The sequence below is a fragment of the Carassius auratus genome, chromosome 8 (genome assembly GCF_003368295.1).
Source record: "Carassius auratus strain Wakin chromosome 8, ASM336829v1, whole genome shotgun sequence".
NCBI lineage: Eukaryota > Metazoa > Chordata > Actinopteri > Cypriniformes > Cyprinidae > Carassius > Carassius auratus.
In genome coordinates, this window is record NC_039250.1 from 8,204,128 (window position 1) to 8,221,294 (window position 17,167).

Below are 17,167 nucleotides of genomic sequence, written 5' to 3' on the forward strand. Positions count from 1 at the left end.
TACACTTTTACATAATCCATCTGTATGTTCATAGTACACCTATCTGTCCATCATGCTTTAAAAATCTGTAAATTATGTCCATAATACTGCCTTATCTGTACATTTATTGTACATTTGTAACATATTGTAGACCTTGTATATTCTAAACTTACTGCTTATTGCATTTCTGGTTAGATGCTAACTGTATTTCGTTGCTAATCTAATCTAAAAACAGTGCTTGATCTGTGCATATTTCTTTTAACTTTGTCACTGGAGAAAGCAGGCGATAGAGGCCTTTATATTTTAGACAAAAACAATTGTCTAAAATTTTGATGGATTTGTTTCTTATAAACATGCAGCTTTTTGCTTCACAAGGCATTGATTAATGGACTGTAATGGGGAGGATTATGTGTGGATTGTGATGTTTTTATCAGCTTTTTGGACTCTCATTCTGATGGCACCCATTCACTGCAGAGGATCCATTGGTGAGCAAGTGATGCAACTCTAAATTTCTCCAAATCCGTTCTGAGGAAGAAACAAACTCGTCTTCATCTTGGATAGCCATGCGGGTGAGTGAGGTTTTGAGTGAACCATTTCTTTCAATTTAAATCATAAATGCAAATAATATTGATTGTTCTAAACTTCAAAGAGATAAATCACCACAAACATTTCAAAGCATCATAATTTATCTGCAATGTTGAGACATGTACTAATAAGCAGATAAAACATTCTATGAGGAAACAAAAAACAAGGTGGTAAACACATTTTATTTATTATAACATGTAAAATGGGAAAACTGTCAGAATGATATTCAAAATCCAGTTCATTCCATAATAAATAAAACCGCAGTACATCCAAAATAACACCAGAAAGAGTCACTGTTTAAAACATTAAGAGCCAGGTGTCAATCTAAAAATATTATTTTATTCATGTACCCAAAGAACCAAAATGCAACAGAGACAAAACTTTTCAGTTCATAAATATTTCTGGATTTGTTTCTCTTCTCTCCATATTCATTTTGTCTGGATCCAGAATTGTTATGCTCCCTTAAGAAATCCAGTCCTCTTTAACAGCCAGGCCTTCATGCTTCAGGAGGAGGTGTCCACCACACACTTGATATAGATGGTGTCATCCTTGCAGTACGCATGCTTAGTCGACCTCATTTTCCCCAGAGGGAAGAACAGGGGGCACCCGCTGGCCACATTCATCTCTGAGACGGGGCGGTGGAAAGATGCAGAGGAGAGGTCTGGACGGAAAGCGTCGATGACGTGCTCCCTCTGGTTCTGATCTATGAGAAAGAATGTGACCTGCCAGGCCCGTGCAGGAGATGTCAGCAGAAGGTCAGGAAAAAATGCTGATGGCACATGATTGGGAACCAAAGCTGGTTCATTACAACAGAAGCCACTATTAAAGGGGTCATATCATACATGTATTATTTAATTCTTTGTCCTGAGGTGCACTTAGTAGGTTTTTTGCTCCATAAATAGTTTTATATTTTATATTTAGTTTTATATTCTCTTGATCACTTTAAATGTAATGACCTGCTTTTAGCTGTGTTGTCTTTGAAAATTCTACCTAAATGCTTTCTTTAATGTGATTTTTTGTGTGTGTTTTTAACTGCCTTCAACAGCAGTATCATATAGCAATCTAAACTGAAATGTGCCACTCAAATTGCTAGAATAAGATAGGAATTTTTTTTTTTAAAAATATATTTATATAAAACTATAAAACTGGACTTGTTCTGCTTCTTTGACATAGGTCTTCATATTAGATGTACTAAACACGCACACATGAGACTGTAACGCCCTTCAGTACTCATTTCTGAGTGCTCACTTCAAGTGTTCAGCCCTCTTGAGAAGAACATAATAATGCAAATTTTACAATGATAATCACTGCAAGACAGAAGCAGGACAGTTTCACATGTGAACAGAATTTTAAACAATCACGACTATAATTTTTTGGACTATAGGTCACATCTAAGTATAAGTCGCATTAGTCCAAAAAAAAGTCACGACAAGGAAAAAAAAACATATAGAAGTCGCACTGGACTATAAGTGGCATTTATTTAGAACCAAGAAACAAGAACCAAGAGAAAACATTACCGTTTACAGCTGCAAGAGGGCGCTCTATGTTTTCAGTGTAGGCCACAGGAGCACTGAGCAGCATAGAGCGCCCTCTGGCGGCTGGAGATGGTAATGTTTTCTCTTGGTTCATGTCCAATTAATTTTGATAAATACATTGCACCTGACTATAAGTCGCAGGACCAGCCAAACCATGAAAAAAAAGTGCAACTTATAGTCCGGAAAATATATTTTAGCACGATTTATATTTATATAGCATATACTAATATTATGAATTAGCTTTCATTTGGTCATTTTTGCTTGATTTTTAAAATATCTATTTAGCTTTCATTTATTTTTAATTTAGTTTATGATGTAATGTAATACTTATTACATTTTATTTTTATTTTATTAAGTTAAAATATTATATTTTAGTTAGTTGTCAAGGCTATTTGAGCTTTATTTTCATTAAAAAAAATTTTTTAAGAATATGAATCTAGATAAGATCATTTAGGTTTTGTGTTAAAAAATAAATGAAGATGATATTGCAAGTTACATAGTAATCAGTTAGGATTCATTATTCTAAGCTTAGCATTCAAATTCAACTAATTTGAACAAATAGTCTTGCTGGACTGGGAAGAACATTTTGAGTTCATTATTTACATTTGAGTTCAACATATCTGCAGTATATTTTCATAATACATCAAAGCTTTTTCTGTTTCAAAAGATCAAGGATTTGATCAAGGATGAGTCCTTGTATGAATTCGCATGTAAGCATCATCATTAGCTAGGAGACAACACAGATGTTCAGAAAAGGATTGATTGGTTCACTGATTGACAGCTTGATTATAGCGCTTTACCTTGTGTCTGAATGGCCATGAAAGAATGGCGTCGTATTCTCCTTTCATTATAACAAAGAAAAGCGAGATGTGTGTTCCCTTTCCAACCCCATCTCCGTTCAAGTAGAGCCGCATGCGCACCTTAAATCCATACCTGGCAGTGTAGAACGCTGAAAAACACAATGCATTGTCATTTTTATGTGAAGCGTGATGGGCTTTAGTTAAAACTCTTAAAAATAGCAGCCGATAACCATAGAGCTCCTTCCATCTAGAAAATCAAATGCGTGGCTTCCTTTTTCTGACTGTTGTATTGGAAGAACAGTTATTCTGATATCCTGTTCTGTAATGACGTGAAAGAAAACAAGTCAATGAAATTATCTTCAGTTCTTTTTCAGTCGTTCTCTTTCTTTATGTCTATTATGGTTGTGTTCACGCAGACACATGACTACTGGGCAAACAACCACATTTCAGCTTTTATAACTGCTTCACATTTGCTTTTACTTTTTTTCGCTTTCCCTTTCACTGGTACCAACTCAATTTTTAGCACTGGTCTTATGAATGAGCATCGATTCTACTTCAATATACGACAACAACTAACATTCATTCACAACAGCTCTCCTGATGAGTCCAGTCCAACGCATTAAAGTATTCAGTGCTGGCAAAACAGTTTTGCCTTAGCACAAAAGTGAGAAGTGACTGTCAATAGTATATTGATTATGTCAACTGGAACCGCAAATGGAACATGCTTAGAAGAATAAGTCCCAGGGGACCAGGATTTTTCAGAATCACAAGGTGGCCTGTTCCCTACACGAACCATCATATGATTTAGAATATGACGCAGAGATCATATGAGCAGCCCTTAGTCAACACTTATCTTGGTTACTGGTAAAACCACAGCCTGACATGTAGCACAACTAGCGTAGCCCTAACTCCTAAACAAATTATTCTTTTAAACCAGTTCTTTTTATTCAACCAAAAACACACAGCGCAACCAGTGTAGTTCAGTTCACAAACAGATGATTCTTATGAGCCAGTTCTTTTAATGAATCGCTCTAGATGACTCACTAAGTCAGGAATTACCATTTGAATCAGTCTGATGGATCTGTTGCTTAATGAACTCACTAAATCCATCTGTGAATCCATTCAGAGTATATGTGTGTGTGTGTGTGTGTGTGTGTGTGTGTGCGTATGTGCATAAACATTTTTTATATATACACATTTTATATATTTTGAAAGAAAGTTTCCTTCAAGTTTCTTATACAAATAAGATGATGATATGATGATGGATGGATGGATGGATGGATGGATAGATAGATAGATTTAGATTTAGATAGATTTGTAATATTTTTTTCCAATTTTTTTTACCACAATTTCAAAAATGTAAGTTTTTACTATCCTTGAGGAGACATTTGGTCCCTTCCATATAGCATAAACAAGTACACATAAACACACACCTACAGTATATATGTGTGTGTTCATGTGTGTGTGTGTGTGTGTGTGCATAAATGCACATTTTTTTAATATTTACATTTTATACATATTTTGAAAGCAAATTTCTTTCACGTTTCTTCAACAAATAAGATAGATAGATACACATATAGATACATAGCTAGCTAAATAGGTAGATAGATAGATTTGTAACACAATATCAGAAACATAAATGAAACAGTCTTGGTATGTTACACACACATATATATCTATCATTTACCCTCATGCCATTCTATACATATATGACTGACTGTTCTTTCCAGATTCAGGTTGTAGAAAGAGGAAAGTCTACAGTAGTTAAGAGAGTTCAAGAAGAAAGTCAGTCATAAAGGTCTAGAATTGCACGAGGATAAATGATAACGGAGTAAATGAGAGTAAATGACCGAATGCTTATTCCCTTTCAGAGCAGTACAGGAGAGATATGTGCTTTGGTACCTGGCGAGTACTGACTGATCTTTTCGCCGCTGGCAGCCTCTCTCAGGCTCTGGCTGACATCACACAACCGCCAGAGGAAGGTGCCATCATACGAGATGTCCTGCTGGGCGCTGATACACTGCTGCAATGAACTGATCTGAATGTCTTTCCTGACCAGTCTCTGCTGCTGTTCCGCTACCTAGAATGTGATGGAAAACCATTATAACGGATGAATCACCCAGAGGTACAGATTGGCTCACTGCAAAAGCGCAATATTAATGTATCATAATGGACCTTCGGAGCTGGTTAAGGTCGGCAGCCTTGTGTGAGACACTTCGAAATATAGAAAAAGAACGAGATGGTGACATCCTATTAGACACATCTTTTTTTTTTTTTTCTCAACCGCACTTGGAGAATTGTCACACAAATCTATTTTCTACCACCCTTTCCCTTCTCATCATCCTTCCTTCAACTTATCTCTTCATTTTCAGCATTTCAGGAGTGTCATCTCGGTTCCCGTGTGTTAAATAACCCCTCCAGGTCGAGCGTCAGAATGCAGCTGTAATCATTTGTTATCACCTCCCGGTGTTAAGATGAGCACAGTGACAAATAAATGATCATTTCAGACCTCCCCAAAAGAATACCTTTGTTAGTTTTATGCGAGTCCTTATTTAAAGCAGGAGTTATGCAACCCAGTGGCTACAAACAAAAAACACATCACAGGAAACAAATGTTCCTATATAGAATCTCAGCTCTTTTGAAACACAGACAATTCGTTAGCTCCAACCATATTGCAGATTCACAGCATGAGATCAATGCCTAGTTAACTGCAAGGACACATCAAAGTAATGAAATCTGTTGTTGCTATTTAGCGACACACAGTTAAAAGCAAGTGCTTTGATTTTAATAATCCAGGATGGATATAATGTGATATCAGCGTTGTGCACTGTTCAGAAGTGTACTGAAATCCTGATATTTGAAATGAGGCAGCAGGATGCAAGTTGTAGTTTGATTCGGAATTTAGAATTAAAATAAAGTGACATTAATATATATCGACTGTAAGTGTAGCTTTTAATTATACAGGTTATCTTCAGTATGAATTAACCATAAACGTTATCATAAACACACTTAAAGAAACATTATGTGAAATTAATGATGTTTAATTGATGTTTGTAAAGCACAATTTGCATTTATTTGTTTTATACATAAACCTGGCATATTTCATTATCAATTAATTAAAGACAATGTGATGGATTTATGGATATTTGTGGTGCTAAATTAAAAAAAAAGTATTATTAATATAATATATATATAATTATATAATAATTAATATATATATACTTTTCCCATCAAAGATGGATTAAATTGATCAAAAATGACAAGTAAAAATATAAAAATAAATGTTGTTCTTTTAAACTTTCTTTTCATCAAAGAATCCTGAAATGTTTCCCCTAAATATATATATATACATACATACAAATGTATACAGTACATTATATGTATATATATATATATATATATGCATTTAGAAATCATACAGATATTTGGACGGTAGCTTATGCCTATGAAGTTAGAATTTTTTTTCTACAAACACAGAATAAACAAACAGGAATAATTATTTACATTTAAATGTGTTTGACCACAATTCTGTAAATATTTCTTCCTGTTATCCTATTTATTTGAGACCATCACCAAAAGACCATTTCAAAATCAATTCAAGAAGACTTTTCTTTTTTTCCAAAAAGGCATTGTACTGTAATTCTAATGTTCAAACTCTTGGACATGATTAACAGGACATTAGCAGATAATTTGCATGCGTGCATCAGTATGGCAGCACCATCACTATGTAATTTCATCATCTGTACAGTGTCTTAAAGTTCCTTAGGTGTTTATAATCTGATTTCTTATAAAAAATAAATTATAATAATAGCATTTTAAAACTAACCACGGCTTACAAAACCATTTAATTTAATTCAAAGTTGAAATTCCCACACCATTAGTGTCACGACACAGATTTATTTCATAATTTACCTTGGTTTCCAAGTGCTGAATGAGGTGTTGACTGTTGTAATTGTCCCTCTCCAGCGCAACAACACTGATCTGTGTCTTCTCCACCTCTCGGTTCAAAGCTGAGATGATGTTCTCCAGAACCTGCACTCTCTGCTGAAGAGCGTCCAGTTGCTGGCCTACAGCAAGTTCAGCCTGATCGTCGTGGAGACTGAGGGCCTTATCACTCACTCCTGGATCCCCTCCGTCGCTCTCAATCTCACCCTCGCTCTGAGAAATGTGGGAAGCACCACACTGTCCAGGCTGAAGAAGATCAGGGCTTTCATGGTGGCTTCGCTCAGCTGAAGAATTCAAGGTACGCTGAAGAGCTCTGGTCACATCCAAGAGAAGCTGTAGATGGCCAACATGGCTGCAGGATTCATGCTCTTTTACTTTGTCCGCATTGCCCTGAAAATAAAACGTTGCAGCAAAACTGTATCATTCCCATTAAACACTACTTTCTCCATTGCAATAACATTCTAATATATAAGAATATATTATTTTATTTATTAATTTATTTTTTACACCGTTAATAATTTTTGTTTGCTTATTTTCCAAACAAAAATCAAAAGCAAATTTTTCAGCAAGTTATTTTAAGCTAAACTAAATTTATACAGGAATAAACAGAAAACTATTATTTTTATGCAAAAAAAAAAAGTATAGTACATGATATATTTTATTCTGTGAATTCCTGAAAATTATTCCCTTTAAATCATTTTTCCGGCAAAATGTTTGTTTTCTCTGTCTAGCTAATATAAGAATGTTAGAGAATTTTTTTTTTTAATTAAAATATTTTTAATATTTACATTTTAAAACTTATCCTCTCATATTTTGAAGATCTTTTTTTTTTTAATGCGGCTCAAGTGTCTAAAAGTTTTTGCTTAATATAAAACTCTGTTCCACAAAACTATATAATACAATGCATCATGATTAACATAAACAGGTTCTGTTATTAAAATACCAACCTTAAAAGGACAACCAACGTCTGAGAAAATGCATGGCTCCTTCTTTTTTGAGCTGCTTGGGTGATTATTCTACAAAGGAAACAGTATCATACTTTAGAATTGTTCTTGTTTGTACATTCACTTTCAGGATACAATATTCAGCGATCCATCAGCCTTTCTACCTTTTGTCGTTTATCTGTCTTCGTCGTCTTCTTATCACCTGAACTGGGACAAACATGCTTCTGCGAAAAAAAATTAGGAAATGTCACTTTCACTAACAACAGCGATGAAAGTTTTGCTCAAATAATTTTGTGCCACAAACTTTCCAAAACATTTTATCTTAATTTGAAGTGTGAAACACATTGCATTTGAAGATATCTTGACTAATGTGTTGCGTTGGATGACTGATGTTTAAATTCACTGGATTGCTGCTTTTTTTCCCCCCTTCTTTTTATTCCTCTAATCCATGTCCCAGAGTGCAGGTCCCGATGGGTGAAATGGAAAAGAAAGTAATATGGGACAGCAGTAAACACTGGAGACTCCATCTGTGGCTTAAAACCGAGCCATGGGGCTTCAAGCAAGGGCACGCTGACCCAAAACCACTTTAGCAACAACTAAAGAGGCCAAATATCTTGCACTATGGGCCTTTTCACACAATATGTACATGTATATAGTATGTGATTTGCACAAATACGTTGTTTGTGTGTTGGTTTTTAAGACATATTCAATATAACTGTTCTCCAATAAAATATCCAAACATACTTACCGTAAAATAATTCCACTGAGAAGTAAAATATGTGTATGACAGTCTTGCGTTCACGAAAAATATACTGAATTAGGTTTATTTTTATATTTTATAAGAAAAGTAACATTTTAATTCTGATTTTTTTTTTTTTACAATTTTGCTTCCAAAACGTAGCTTGCTTAAAGGATCTCATTAAAATTTAGATATTATAAACGATGCAAAAATCCTGATTTGGAAAATAATATTTGTCAGTCTCTGAGGTGTCATTTTCTAACCCTACCTGGAGCTCTCTCGGTGTCAGGACACCTGAACAAGAAGGACATGTGGTCTTGTTGTTGGGACAGCCTCTCTCCAGATGTGTAGCCAGTGATTTCCTCTGCACCATTAAGCCACAGCCAATGTTGCAAGGGATCAGGGCATATTCACACTGACTCTGATGGTCCTGTTGAGTGAGTCATCGAGCATATTACAGGAATGATCCAAATACAACATGAAAATGCATTTAATCAAATGTCACATATGTATGTTTTTTTTCTTAGTAAAACAAGACTTTTGTTATCCAAGAGCTCTTTTGCATGCAAGGACAGTTCATAATGAGCATCCAAAAAAATGCCTATCCAGAAAAATAAATTAGTAAATAGTTTTGAGTAAATAGATTTATTGTTCGTCTTTAAAAGACTTATTTTTCTGCTTGTTTTTGCCAGGTTCAGAGCTTGACGGTCGCTATGAACTGTCATTGCATGGTAAATGCTGTATGAGGATCCTTTAAAACATCCCAGTTGGTTTTCTAGTGCAAAAAAATTACAGCGGATTGATCTGAAACAACATGAGGGTGAGGAAGTAATGACATTATTTTATTTTAGGGTGAACTACTTCTCTAAATGACATAATTCTACTTTATTTCTATACACTTAACCTCTAAAACGTATTATGCTTTTGACCATACAGTTTCCGCTGAAAAACATAAAAACTAAAGCCCAACCTACAGTACATGCTTCTATTGTAATAGGGTGCTTGTGAATAATAGGATATTCTCAAAGGCTTTCAGACTCTCGAGTACAGAAAGAAGGTAAAAACATAAAAGACTTCCATTAGGCAGCCATGAGGGTCAAAGTCATAGAACATTTTCCTCAACAACACACTGACCTCTAAAAGGTATACAAGAGGCTTTTCAAATCCTAAAGTATGAGTTTGTTACTTCTCAATCAGACTGAGGACTGATTCACTGCACTGGAGAGCATCTGCACAACAGCTGTACGATTAATGCCTTAATGGCTGGTCCATGTTATGAAATGACCACAAAGCTACCCTGTTGGCATTCCTGTAAAATAGTATCTTGTGGTTGTAATCTAGTATGACTGCCTGCCATGAAATGCAGCTATTTATAATGAGTTCCTATGATTTAACAATGTGATAAAAGAAAAGCCATGGTACTGTAGCTAATGTAATCGATACAAGCCCCGTAATCCACATTGATTTTGACTCAGTCAAGTGTAAAAGACATTTGAGAGCATTACAGTGTTGTCAATAGCTTTATAGGTTTTACATTAATGTTTAGCAGCCAGTAAATAGCCCTGATCTCTGGTCTTACATTTATTAGCTCAATGTTCTAATCTGATCTACCGTGGAAAGTATTAGACTTTATCTGATGGCTCAGGAAGTGGTTGACATGTGTGATCTTCGCATCATGTCCTGTGAATTTCAAAAAAGCTTTTCCCATGCTATAAATAAATACATAATATAGAAAATACGGCCTTGATCATTCATCTGCTTAGACAGTATAGTGTTAAGTCAATGCATTACAGATCCATTGAAGTCTCTACATCGCCGTCAGAGAACAAGTCGATCTCTACTCATTCTACATTTCAGCAAGGTAAATAAACTGAATTTCTATAGAAAAGTACCTCAAAGTTCTTCAGGGTGCTTCTCCAGGGGCAGCCTTGGTTGGCACAGTGAACTTTCAGATCCAAAATTTCCTTATTAATGGCGGCATCGTTGAAGAACTACGGTTTAAACAATAGGGGAAATTATGATAACTTTCCAAATATGAGTCACGGTGCTTCCACTGTCAAAATCAGGCCTTTGACAGATTTGAAGGTGAACATGCCTCTGTAGCCATTACATATTTATCAAGAGATTAAATAGATAGATAGATAGATAGATAGAAAGATGGATAGATAGATAGATAGATAGATAGATAGATAGATAGATAGATAGATAGATAGATAGATAGATAGATAGATAGATAGATAGATAGATAGATAGATGGAAAGATGGATGAATGGATGGATAGACAGACGGATAGATAGATAAATAGATAGATACTGTAGACAGACAGACAGATAGACAGATAGATAGATAGATAGATAGATAGATAGATAGATAGATAGATAGATAGATAGATAGATAGATAGATCTGGAAGATCGATCGATGGATGTAGTTTTGATTACCTGGTCAAGAGTCAATACGCTAGTGTCATTCTCAAAACTGGGATCTTCTTCTTTACATTTTGTGCACACAAGATCCTTGTTGTTTCTGTATGAAATAATGAAATGGAAGCATTCATTAATACCATTAATTTATAACATTTTAAGAAAACACAGCCTAGCAGTTTGGATGTTAGTTTCACTTTGCTATATTTTCTCACTCTAGCCTACGCATCTATACACCTTTTTAAAATTTCATGTTTTTTTATATATATATTTAAGTAGCTATTCATCGCACTGTGATCATAAGCATTTTTTTTTTACCTTAACATACAATTACTATCAAAACCGAAATTAATGTCTTGTCAACCATGTCCTGTGTGTTGTCATGAAACTGCGGCTGTTCTACTTGAACGCTTCTGGTTCTTCTCTTACCTGACCAGCCAGTTGACGCACGCGAGGCAGTAGCGGTGACCGCACACGGTTTGACGCGCTTTATTCAACACATTATTACAGTTGCTGCACAAGTACTTCTCCTTCGGGACTTCATCGCAGATGCTCTGAGGGAAACCCGACGGGTACTCGTTCTCACCCGGTGTGGACGAAACCCCGTTTAACGACGGGTCTGAAACAGCTGATCCAGAAGCCATTGAGGTTTTTGATTAAGTCTCTGTACCAGCAGCAGGTTATGATGACATAATGATATGCTTTTGACTTTTTCGTGATATACCCACGGTAGAAAAACACCACGGGGTTCCCCCTCATCAAACACCCGGAAATATTGCGCTGTTTTCCGCCCACTTGTCAGGCAAGGATCTTGCTAATAATAATTAGTGGAAAAAGTCTACTAAATATTAAAATAGAGAAAGAAAAAAAGGTGTGGGGTTATTTTTAAATTATAGGCTAAGTGAACGTGATGGAGACACGTTTCACCGTGGCTCTGTCTCAAAACCTAGTGAGGTGAGGGTACTAAAACAAAAAGAAGAAGACTATGTAAGCAGCTCGCTAGCTCGACCCCGCCTACAGAGCGTTCACGTACAATGCGTGTTATGCTAAAAAAAAACGAAATGACCTCCAGGGGGGTTTATTTAACTGAACTAATTTTCATCAGTTTAAACGTTACGGTGACAGCCAGACTCGAAGCTGCGTCCGAAGTATGACCTGAAAAGCAAAATAAAAAAGTTTCGCAAAAACAGGTCCTTAAGTGAAGCCACTTATAGGCTGTACTTTCCTAAAGAATTCGTGATGTTTGCAATGAATCAGTTTCACTTAATGCAATGCTTTCTTGGGTAGCCCACTCCAAACTCTGTGAACCAAAACATTATGAGCCGAGAACCGATTCGCGAAAATGAATCTGATTTCCCGTAACTACAATACTGTCATTTAGGATAGCGCTGACGGTGCCCAAAAGTGGAGTCTAGATAGGCAGCTAACTAAGTGTTGAACCACAGCCTCTATCTCTCTCTCTCTTTCGCTCTCTTTCTCTCTCTTTCTCAGAAGCTGGCCGTCATATCCGTCAACACGGAAAGTCCCGGCTTGAAAAAACTACCTGCGGTTCCAATATGCTGGACGCGTTTAACTGCTGTTTTTATTTTTCACGCTCACCCGTCTCTGTTAATAATGAAAGTGGCGTGTCGGACACGTCATAAATCATGGAACCATAAAGAGAGAAAGTGAGAAAAAAAAGTAAATATTATGCAATTACTTAAAAGTGACAGTTCCTCAGGTAGCCTCTTTAAATAGCCTACTCTTCATCCTGTTTTCCTGTTATGATTATCATTATCATGCATGGCCTTATTAAAAGTAGGCTACTGTATATAAGCAATAATACTTTATTATTGTTAATATAAATATAACATTAAAACTATAGTTTGAGCCTTGTGTATTAGCATTTTATACTAATCCATAAACTCAAGCCTTTGCCCAAACCAGTGAACTTTTTCATTTAAAGAGATTTTGACCAAAACGTGGTTCTTCTGGTGATGAATAACACAGAAATGATACAGTGACACTCTACTGTGTCCTTTATTCTCTGCATGTAGTGTAGAACTCATCTCGTTTGAATCTCTTAATTCTTCACTTAAGCACCATCCACTCACCTAGAGAATAAACTATCGATCTTGTTAATCATATGAGGATCATTTAAAGATAAAGTGGAAAACCCCTCAGAAGACCCTTGCATTTGCTCACTACTCAAACAGGAATCTCCCATTCAAATAGCAAGCTGCATAAAAAGTCGCACAAACATCACAGTCAGACTGTAGTCATAGAGCTTACGGTCACATTTCATTACTGTACAGGGGGTGCCAGAAATAATTTTTTCTCTTAAATCTGTAAATGTCACTTGCATGCCAAATATTCGTTTCGAAAGCCGCAAATAATTGCTGATAAATGATGAGTGAATGATGGTCTGTAAAACATTGACACGGATGATACATACTGTCTAAAATGAGCCAAATCAGAAGACAGCTGATTAGATGGTGAGAGTGAGGGAAAGAGAGCAAGGGAGATAATTTTTGCTAAAGAGGGCAGTCAGGGGGGTTTCACTATCTGGTTAAAGGGATTAATGACTCGGGTAAAACTATTCACCTCTACAAGGGACATTCTTCACCTCAAATCAATTACTCTGTAATAGGAGAGCAGGGCTATGCGGGCCTGTTTTTCATTAAACAGCAATCACATGAGGGACCAGTGCATCAAAATGACTGCAGCAGGTGGCTGGTGAGGGGCCGAGAGCTTTCTATGGAAAAAGAAGATGTTTGTACCCTCATGAATCACTGTGAGAAGATGCAATTCAATAATACAGAAACCTCATGATGCAAAAGCTTAAAATGTGATGGGCCTTATCGATCGGGCTGGTCGGGAGGCCCCAAACGGTGTTGTGTGTGCTGGAAACAGAGAGGAGAGAGATATAGGGCAGCATCTTCTGTAAATCTGTCTGGGTGGAAGACAAGTATGGGCGTCAAAGATATTGGGCAGTGGAGATAAGGAGCCAGATGTGTTTATGACTTGCTGAGTGTTGAATATCTGAAGCGTTCTATCAGCATGCCTCTCGCTTCTGATGCATCCCTCACTTGGTTTTGATCCTGAGTTCTGCTGAGTAGATGCACATCATTCTAACACTTCTTGAACCACAGAGACTGCAGCTGTTCTTGGAAGCCAGATCTGCAGAGCCATTCTTTACCACACATAATAGATAATACAAGATTGAATCTCACAAACAGTTCTGAAGGATCATGTGACACTGAAGATTTGGATACTGACAATTCAGCTTTGCATCAAAGGAAGAAATTACATTTTGAAATATATAACAATATATAACTGTTATTTTAAAATGTAGTAATATTTTCCAATTTTAACTGCATTTTTTTTTGGTTGGATAAATGCAGCTTTAGTTAGTATAAAAGACTTTAAAAACCTTTAAAAAATCAACTTTTGGACAGTTGAGGATAGTAAATCAATTATTTTATAACTATTAAAAAGCATGAATAGAGATGAAAAATGAGTCAAAAGAGTAAAGCCTTTGCATATTGGATTTTGTAGTGCTGTTGCAAAAAAGTTTTTGCTATAATTGTTTTACAAGATGTATTGGCTGATGCTCTTCAATTTTAATATAATTTGATGTGAAATGTCCCTTTTGCAGAGTTAGTAACCTTTTTAGAAATTATTGTTCTATTACAAAGGGACTTTCCATGAATTGTGTTAGACGGATGAACTAAAAAATACACAGTAACATGTTTCTATTGGTGTCACAATTTTAAGAAATATAATTTTATATAATTTAACAGTGACTTGAATATCAACTCAACAAATATGGGCAATATTACTTTTTTTGGCATTATTTTAATTGTTGAATACCAATATCCAACATCTGAAAATCCCAAAAATGTGACAGTTTAGCTTATGTTACACTAACTGCTGGTTACATTTCACGGTAGGTAAATTTTTTGTTATTTAATAGCAACATCAAGCACACCTAATACCATTTTGAGTCACTAATGCTTTGTAATGGTTACACAAAATTCATGAAAAGTGCCTTGTGCAATGCAAACTCCTGTGACAGTTACATCTAGTCACATTATATTTAGGATTTATGTAATTATATTAGGAAATAAAAAATAATGTTAAAAAAGAAGCCTGCTGTCATCTTATGAAAATGAATGCTGCATGATTGCTGGATATTAACCATTTTTCCTCTCTACTCTCAAGGAGAGTCACGGAAAAAAGCAAAATCTCTCCTTTCCACCATTTAATGTCATGCATTTTCACGACATTCCTGAAACATTCATCACTCGAGAGCCTCATTATGCCATCTCGGCCTGAGATTGGCAAAAAAGCAAGGCAAATGCGACAATATTCACATAAAAAAGCTTTTCCTAGGGATCTTTCCTTGGCCTACCTAGTCAATTACCAGCTAATGAGCTGACCTCAGCTGACATTCACTCCCAAACTGCTAAGGTGGAATTAGTTTACTTTTTCTGACAGAGGAAATGCTCCAGTCACACCGTAAGCGAGTATTTTAGAAAGTGTGGATGTTTATTAAATGTCACTCATTAAACACATTTTAATGATCAACAAAAAATACGGCTAATACAAGACCTAAAATGGAACAGGAGTCCATCATAATTCCCAAAATGTAGCAGAGCATACCAAATGTTAATATTGTACAGAAGATCTGCGTTCATAGCTTTCATAACTGGTCAGAAAGGATGGGTTTGTAGGTTTGGGGGGATGTTAGGGAGGGCAGGATGGGTAAAGAAAGGAAAACGTCCTCTTGTCATCCTGGGTTGTTGTTATACTGCAAGACATGCGCAATTTCACGGTTAAATTATTTACACGGATGACTAGCAAGTGCCGTCAGCAGACAGGTGTAGTTTGAGAGGCCATCGGCAGGGGTTCCTGAGTTCCAAGAAGTTCACAGAAAGCAACATGAACTGAGAATCTGTCATTCCCCAAAAGCAGTAGCTGTCGCACGTTCTCTCCTTTGGCGCAACAAAATCAATCTCAGTCCGTATCTTACATTTATCAGTTTCATACCAGAAAAGAACAACATTTCTTTTAAAAATACCTGCAGAGCAAAAAAAAAAAAAAAAACATCGCAGGATGAGGTGAGATGATGTTTTTTATTAGTGTTTTCTCTTCGTTTTGAAAGTGAATGTGAATGCTAGTACATCAGGACAACTGGATCATCGAAAGCCCTCCTATGGTTTCCAGAGAAAACTGACCATGAAATTCAATCTACATAGCGGCATTCTTAAACAATTTTACCTCACAGAAATGCCTGTGGTTCTCTTTATTGAGGGAGAATGTGTCACAAACTTGATCAAAACCCGTCCGTTTGGTTGGGCTGTGACAGCTGTTTGCTCTGTTGTAGTTTTGAGCTCCTCTGACGGTGGATAATTGGTTTTTAGAAGGAGTAGGCATTGCAGTATATACTGTAAATTGGCAATTGAATCATGAATGAAGAATAAAACAAGATGATACTGAAATGTTTTGCATTTTTCAAATAATCTGAGGGATTAGTTATCTTTAGGGTTAGGGTTAACTATTTTTTTTTTTTTATTCCTTCCAATATAGATATAAAAGTGATTCTAATTAGTGATTTTACAATTAGAATTTTGATGTTACCGTTTAAAGTGCAGACAATGCTCATCTTTGATACGATAATCAATGTACAGTCACAACAAATATAAAGATACAAATAAACCTATGAAACTGATTTTCACATTCAAACACTGGGTTAGTTAACATGGATATCACAGGATAAATAACATTACTATACAAATAAAACAGCAGGTTGACATGTTGAAAATCGTGCAGTCAAAACTAATACAAAGACTCATGAAACACTTGTAAATGGGTAAAAGGACATTGCAAGTTGATTGTTTGGAAAGTTGACATATGTCAACCTGATTTTACCAAGTGAGACATGTTCCTGGGACAACATCGTTGGAACAATGTCTGGAACAACATTGTGATTAACCAATCAGATTTGAAGAACCAGTTTTAGATTTTGTGAAGTTTATGCTTAAAATCAGTGTTTGGTGCTTGTACATCAGTGTCATTCATCTATCATTTCCTCTGATTTTAGGGATTACTCATGGTTAAGGTTAGGTTTAGGTGTAGGGATATGGTTAAGAATATATTTTTGGAGTAAAATGTTGTTCCAGGGTCAACAAAATATGTTGACCTAGGAACACATTGAACTTGGCAAAATCAGGACGT

At 35.9% G+C, this 17,167-nt stretch overlaps 1 protein-coding gene across 2 annotated transcripts; it reads right to left on the reverse strand.

Moving 5' to 3' along the window:
• Positions 1-735: 735 nt before the first annotated feature.
• On the reverse strand, positions 736-12,144 carry traf1 (TNF receptor-associated factor 1). 2 transcript variants are annotated; one of them, XM_026269500.1, is made up of 11 exons: positions 11,677-12,144; positions 11,378-11,576; positions 10,967-11,051; positions 10,420-10,518; positions 8,796-8,957; positions 7,953-8,012; positions 7,792-7,860; positions 6,812-7,234; positions 4,802-4,979; positions 2,900-3,048; positions 736-1,286 (listed from the first exon to the last, which is right to left on the reverse strand). In XM_026269500.1, the coding sequence occupies exons 1-11, from the start codon at positions 11,705-11,707 to the stop codon at positions 1,068-1,070; spliced, it is 1,674 nt and encodes a 557-aa protein (XP_026125285.1). In that variant the 5' UTR covers positions 11,708-12,144; the 3' UTR covers positions 736-1,067. The 2 variants fall into 2 exon arrangements, with proteins under 2 accessions (XP_026125285.1, XP_026125287.1); XM_026269502.1 differs by having other exon boundaries at positions 11,378-12,142.
• Positions 12,145-17,167: the final 5,023 nt, after the last annotated feature.

Coding starts and splice junctions, on each gene's coding strand:
- traf1 (XM_026269500.1), bottom strand. CDS start 11,707: ATGAGGGGGAACCCCGTGGTGTTTTTCTACC. Junction 11,577..11,676: donor CCCCGTGGTGTTTTTCTACC/GTGGGTATATCA, acceptor CTTCTGGATCAG/CTGTTTCAGACCCGTCGTTA. Junction 7,861..7,952: donor AGACAGATAAACGACAAAAG/GTAGAAAGGCTG, acceptor TTTCCTTTGTAG/AATAATCACCCAAGCAGCTC.